The sequence below is a fragment of the Lonchura striata genome, chromosome 25 (genome assembly GCF_046129695.1).
Source record: "Lonchura striata isolate bLonStr1 chromosome 25, bLonStr1.mat, whole genome shotgun sequence".
Classification (NCBI taxonomy): Eukaryota; Metazoa; Chordata; class Aves; order Passeriformes; family Estrildidae; genus Lonchura; species Lonchura striata.
In genome coordinates, this window is record NC_134627.1 from 8042287 (window position 1) to 8049100 (window position 6814).

The 6814-nt window shown below is 59.3% G+C and overlaps 1 protein-coding gene across 1 annotated transcript in view; it reads left to right on the forward strand.

The window, feature by feature from the left end:
• The window catches only part of HOXB13 (homeobox B13), a 4285-nt gene extending 198 nt beyond the window's left edge, over positions 1 to 4087 (forward strand). The window contains 4 exon segments of the mRNA XM_077788392.1: positions 1 to 387; positions 1395 to 1401; positions 3827 to 3948; positions 3950 to 4087. The exon segment at positions 1 to 387 is cut by the window's left edge and continues 198 nt beyond it. Coding sequence (XP_077644518.1) covers positions 1 to 387; positions 1395 to 1401; positions 3827 to 3948; positions 3950 to 4087 — 654 coding nt within the window.
• Positions 4088 to 6814: the final 2727 nt, after the last annotated feature.

Sequence of the window (6814 nt, forward strand, 5' to 3'; positions counted from 1 at the left end):
CCGGGCTCCTCGGCGCCGCTGCCCTACGGCTACTTCGGCAGCGGCTTCTACTCGTGCCGCGTGGCCCGCGGCTCGCTCAAGGCCGGCCCGGGCTACCAAGGGCCCTTCGTGGCCGCCGAGAAGTTCCCGGAGCCGCCCGGGGCCGCCGAGGAGCCGCGGGGCCGGCCCGGGGAGTTCCCGTTCTACGCGGGCTTCGGCGCGCCCTTCCCGCCCGCGCCCGCCCGCGCCTACCGGGAGGCGCCGGTGGCGGCGGAGCCGCGGCCCGAGGCGGCGCTGCCCGCGGCCGGCGGCGGCTGCCCGCAGCCTGGGCGCTGCCCGCGGGCTGGCCCGGCCCGCTCTGCTGCGGGCCCGAGCCCGGCCCCGCCGGCTGCGCGCTGCCCTGCGCAGGTACGGCGGGACAGCGCGGCTGCGGCTGCGGCTGCGGGTGCGGGTGTTCTGGGGTTTGGGGTGTTCTGGGGTCGGGGTTTGGGGTGTGGGGTGCGGGCTGTGGGGTGTTCTGGGGTTTGGGGTGTTCTGGGGTCGGGGTTTGGGGTGCGGCTGGCGGGTGTTCTGGGCTGCGGGGAGCGGGGTGGCAGGTGCGGGTGTTCTGGGGCTGCGGGCTGCGGGATGTGGGGTGTTCTGGGGTTTGGGGTGTTCTGGGGTTTGGGGTGCGGGTGCGGGGTGCGGGTGTTCTGGGCTGCGGGCTGCGGGGTGCGGGGTGTTCTGGGGTTTGGGGTGTTATGGGGTTTGGGGTTTGGGGTGTGGGTGCGGGTGTTCTGGGGTTTGGGGTGCGGGGTGCGGGGTGCGGGTGTTCTGGGCTGCGGGCTGCGGGGTGCGGGGTGTTCTGGGGTTTGGGGTGTTATGGGGTTTGGGGTTTGGGGTGTGGGTGCAGGTGTTCTGGGGTTTGGGGTGCGGGGTACGGGTGGGGGTGTTCTGGGCTTTGGGGTGTTCTGGGGTTTGGGGTGTGGGTGCGGGTGTTCTGGGGTTTGGGGTGTTCTGGGGTCGGGGTTTGGGGTGTGTGGGGTGTTCTGGGGTTGGGGGTGTTCTGGGGTCAGGGTTTGGGGTGCGGGGTGCGGGTGCGGGTGTTCTGGGGTTTGGGTGCGGGGTGCGGGTGTGGGTGTGGGGTGTTCTGGGGTTGGGGGTGTTCTGGGGTCGGGGTTTGGGGTTTGGGGTGCGGGTGCGGATGTGGGGTGTTCTGGGTTTGGGTGCGAGGCGCGGGGTGTTCTGGGGTGTAGGGTGTTCTGGGGTCGGGCTGCGGGGTGTGGGGTGCGGGGTGCGGGGTGCGGGTGTTCTGGGGTTTGGGGTGTTCTGGGGTCGGGGTTTGGGATACGGATGTTGTGGGGTGCGGGGTGCGGAGTTTGGGATGTGGGTATGGGGTGCGGGTGTGGGTGCGGGGTGTGCGGTTTGGGGTGCAGGGTGCGGGTGCGGGGTTTGGGGTGTGGGGTGTTCTGGGCTTTGGGGTTTGGGGTGCGGGGTGTGGGATTTTCGGGTTTGGGGATTGGAGTGTGTTGGATGTTGGGTGTGGTGTTTGGGGTGGTTTGGGGTCCGGGTTTGGGGTTTGGGGTGTTCTGGGGTTGGGGTGTGGGGTTTGGAGTGCAGGGTGTGGGTGCGGGTGCGGGGTTTGGGCTTTGGGTGTGGGGTGGTTTGGGGTTGGGGTTTGGTGTTTCGGGTGTGGGGTCGGGGCTTTGGGGTTTGGGGTTTGGGCTGTTCTGGGTTTGGGGTCGGCTTTGGGGTTTGGGGTTTGGCTGTTCTGGGTTTGGGGTCGGGGTTTGGGGTAGGGGCTGCTCTGGATTTTGGGTTTGGGGTTGGTTGGGAGGTGCAGCGGGTTGGGGTTCACAAAATAATAATGATAATAATAACGTTAATAATTATAACGATAGTAATAATAATAACACCGATAATACAAATTATAATAATCATGATAATGAATAATATTTATTAATAATAATAATGTAACTTAACTTAATTTAATTTATCACAGCCATTTCTAATTCCAAGCAGGGAGGCAGAAGGTGATTGATGGCAGCTCAAATGATCATTTATCGGAATTCAAATTATCATTTTTCGGAATTCAAGTGATCATTTATCAGAATTTAAATTATCATTTATCAGAATTCAAGTGACCATTTATGGGAATTCGAGTGATCATTTATCGGAATTCAAATGATCATTTATCGGGGCAGAGCTGACGATATTATGGGGTTCAGTCCATGACATCAGAGGGAAAATACAGAACTTTAAATATCGAAAGGGAGAATATAGAACTCTAAAAACACGAAGGAGAGAATAGAAATTAAATTTTAAAATACCAAGCAGGAGAATACCGAGCTTTAAAACCTTTCAACATCGTGAGGGAGAATACAGAACTTCCAACTCTTAAAATACCAAGAGGGAGAATATAGACTTCAAAAAATTAAATATTGAAAGGGAGAATAGAGAACTTTAAAAACTTCCAATACCAAGAGAAAGAATAAAGAATTTAAATTGTTTAATTACAAAGAGGTAGAATAGAGAACTTCAAAACCTTGCAACCCAAGGAGGAGAATACAGAAATTAATTTTATTTAAATATCGAGAGGGACAACTCAGAACTCCAAAATCTTTCCGTATCAAGGAGGGAGAATACAGAAATGAAATTATTTTTAATATTGCGAGGGAGAATCCAGGCTGGGAAACCTTTCAATGCCAGGAGGGGCTCGGCCAGGGGAGAACGGGGCGGGACGGGAACGGGAACGGGAACGGGAACGGGACCGGGAACGGGGCCGGGAATGGGGCCGGGAATGGGGCCGGGAATGGGAACGGGAACGGGAACGGGAACAGGAACGGGAGCGGAAACGGGAATGGGACCGGGAACGGGGGCCGGGAACGGGAATGGGACCGGGAACGGGAACGGGAATGGGACCGGGAACGGGAACGGGAACGGGACCGGGAACGGGAACGGGAACGGGAACGGGACCGGGAACGGGAACGGGAACGGGACCGGGAACGGGAGCGGGGCCGGGAATGGGAACGGGAACGGGAACGGGACCAAGAATGGACCAGGAACGGGGCCGGGACCAGGAACGGGGCCGGGAACGGGATCAGGGCCGGGAGCGGGGCCGGGAGCGGGGCCGGGACCAGGAGCAGGGCCGGGAACGGGGCCGGGAACGGGAGCGGGGCCGGGCCGGGCCGGGCTGGGGGCTTTGGGGCCCGCAGTGGACCCCGTTGTGTCCCCTCTGTCCCCGCTCTGTCCCCCCCGTGTCTCCCCCGTGTCCCCACTGCCCCCCCCGTGTTCCGCTGTCCCCCCGTGTTCCTGTGTCCCCCCGTGTCCCCGTGTCCTGCTACCCCCCCGTGTCCCCGGGTCCCTGTCCCGTGTCCATGTCCGTGTCCCGTGTCCCGTGTCCCGCTATCCCCCGTGTCCCGTGTCCGTGTCCCGTGTCCGTGTCCGTGTCCCCGTGTCCGTGTCCGTGTCCGTGTCCCGTGTCCCGTGTCCCGTGTCCCTGTCCCGTGTCCCGCTATCTCCCCGTGTCCGTGTCCCGTGTCCGTGTCCGTGTCCGTGTCCGTGTCCCGTGTCCGTGTCCGTGTCCGTGTCCCGTGCTCCGTGTCCCGTGTCCGTGTCCGTGTCCGTGCCCCTGTCCCGTGCCCCATGTCCCCTGTCCCGTGCCCCTGTCCCCGTGTCCGTGTCCGTGCCCGTGTCCGTGTCCCGCTATCTCCCCGTGCCCCTGTCCCGTGTCCGTGTCCGTGTCCCGCTATCTCCCCGTGTCCCCGTGTCCGTGTCCGTGCCCCTGTCCCGTGTCCGTGCCCCTGTCCCGTGTCCGTGCCCCTGTCCCGTGTCCGTGCCCCTGTCCCGTGTCCGTGTCCCCGCGCAGAGGCGGGCGGCCCGTGCGGCGCGGGGCGCTGCGGGGCGCGGCGGGCCCGGCGGAAGCGCGTCCCGTACAGCAAGGGGCAGCTGCGGGAGCTGGAGCGGGAGTTCGCCGCCGCCCGCTTCGTCCACCCGCGAGCGCCGCAGGACGGTGGCGGCGGCCACGGGGCTGAGCGAGCGCCAGGTCACCATCTGGTTCCAGAACCGGCGCGTCAAGGACAAGAGAGCGCTGGCCAAGGGCAGAACCGGGCCCGCCGCCGCGCCCTGAGCGCCCGCGCGGCTCCGGGCACCGGCACCGCCCGGGGCGCCGGGAGTCCCGATGGGCACCGGGACACCGGGACCCGCCCGTGGCACCGGCACCGCCCGGGGCGCCGGGAGTCCCGATGGGCACTGGGACCGCCCGGGGCGCCGGGAGTCCCGATTGGCACCGGGGCACCGGGACCCGCTCGAGGCACCGGGACCCGCCCGGGGCGCCGGGAGTCCCGATTGGCACCGGGACACCGGGACCCGCCCGGGGCATCGGGACCCGCCCGTGGCACCGGGAGTCCCGATTGGCACCGGGACACCGGGACCCGCCCGTGGCACCGGGACCCGCCCGGGGCGCCGGGAGTCCCGATTGGCACCGGGACACCGGGACCCGCCCGTGGCACCGGGAGTCCCGATTGGCACCGGGACACCGGGACCCGCCCGTGGCACCGGCACCACCCGGGGCACCGGGAGTCCCGATTGGCACCGGGACACCGGCACCACCCGTGGCACCGGGACACCGGGACCCGCTCGTGGCACCGGGACCCGCCTGTGCACTGGCACCGCCCGTGGCACCGGGAGTCCCGATTGGCACCGGGACACCGGCACCACCCGTGGCACCGGGACCGCCCGTGGCACTGGGACCTGCCTGTGGTACCGGGAGTCCCGACTGGCACCGGGACACCGGCACCGCCCGTGGCACCGGGAGTCCGGTTTGGCACAGGGACACCGGCACCGCCCGTGGCACCGGGAGTCCAGTTTGGCACAGGGACACTGCCACCCGCCTTTGGTACCGGGACCCGCCTCTGACACCGGAACCCTCCCGTTTAGCACCGGGACTCCCGTTTAGCACCGGAACCCTCCCGTTTAGCACCGGGACCCGCTGTTTGTCATAGGAACCTTCGTTTGACACGGGAACACCGGGACCCTAATTTGGCACCGGGATCCCCGTTTGGCACCGGGACCCCCCGTTTGGCACCGGCACCCCCGAAAGGAGGGGACCCCCCCGCCGTGCCCGGCTCACAGAGCGCTCCAAAGACCCCCAGAGCGACCCAAAGCCCCCCAAAATCCCCGGAATTCACCCCCAAAATCCCCGGAATTCACCCCGAAAATCCCCGGAATTCCCCCCAAAATCCCCGGAATTCCCCCAAAATCCCCGGAATTCCCCCCAAAATCCCCGGAATTTCCCCAAAATCCCCGGATTTCCCCCCAAATCCCCGGAATTCCCCCCAAAATCCCCGGAATTTCCCCCAAATCGCCGGAATTTCCCCAAAATCCCCGGAATTCACCCCAAAATGCCGCTCCCGGCTCGGGCAGAATTTGGGGTTCGGAACACAAAACCCGGGGCTCGAAGGACCCCCCAAACCCGGGGGGGGGTCGCTGAAAAATGGGAATTAACGCCCCAAAATTGAATGTACAGGCCACGCGTAGGCACCGTTGTAACGGCACGTACCGCTTTTATTATTCTATTACTGGTTTATTATTGTTATTATTATTATTATTATTATTTTAATTTTTTATATCTAAAACTCCCATATGCGCACGCCGATATTTCCGAGTTCTTTTCCCTTTTTTTCTGCAACTTTTCTGCATGAGCCGCTGTGGAAATGCACGATGAAAGGCGCTGGAGCCCTGTGTGGAAATATGAAAAATTATTAACATTTACTCGGAATAAAAAGTGTAGAAATATTTATAACCCGCGAAAAATCCATTTCCGACGCTGCTTTTTTACACATTTAACCCCGCTTTGGTTTGGGCTGAAATCCGAGGAGTTTTACACGTAATTTTTTTTTTTTTTGGTGCTTTTTTAAGACAGAAAAAGAGAAATCCCCGCAGAAAATCAAAATTATCCGAGTTGGTGTTGGAGAAGTGGAATAAATGGGGTGAAATTAAGTATATAAATGGAATATATTGGGATTTACTTTATATTTTTTTATTATTATTTAATTTTATTTTAATTTTCTTTTTATTTTATTTTCTTTTTCTTTTATTTTTATTTATTTTTATTTTTCTTTAATTTCATTTTTAATTTAATTTTATTGTATTTTATTTTAAAATTTATCTTATTTTTATTTTTATTTTAAATTTTATTTTTATTTTATCTTTAATTTATTTTTATTTTTATTTTTATTTTATTTTTATATTTTTTATTTTTATTTTTATTTTTATTTTTGTTTTTATTTTTATTTTTATTTTTATTTTTATTTCATTTAAGACAAGGCTTAAACTGGGAGCCAAGGCTCAAACTGGGAAACAAGGATCAAACTGGGATCCATGCCCCAAACTGGATCCATCCCCCAAACTGGGATCCCTCCCCCAAACTGGGAACCCAAACTGGGAACCCAAACTGGGATCCCTCCCCCAAACTGGGAACCCAAACTGGGAACATCCCCCAAACTGGGAACATCCCCCAAACTGGGAACATCCCCCAAACTGGGATCCATCCCCCAAACCGGGAACCATCCCCCAAACTGGGAACCCAAACTGGGAACCCAAACTGGGATCCGTCCCCCAAACTGGGAACCCAAACTGGGAACCCAAACTGGGATCCGTCCCTCGAACCGGAGCCGCCGCCTCTTTGCCGTTGAACTTGGGACTCGCAAACCGGGTCAGAGCAGCCCGAAACCGGCCCAGGGCGGCAGAACCGGCTGAAACGGCGCAAAATGGGCAGAAACGGCGCAAAATGGGGAGAAAATAGATCAAAATGGGGAGAAAACGGAGCAAAATGGGCAGAAAATGGCGCAAAATC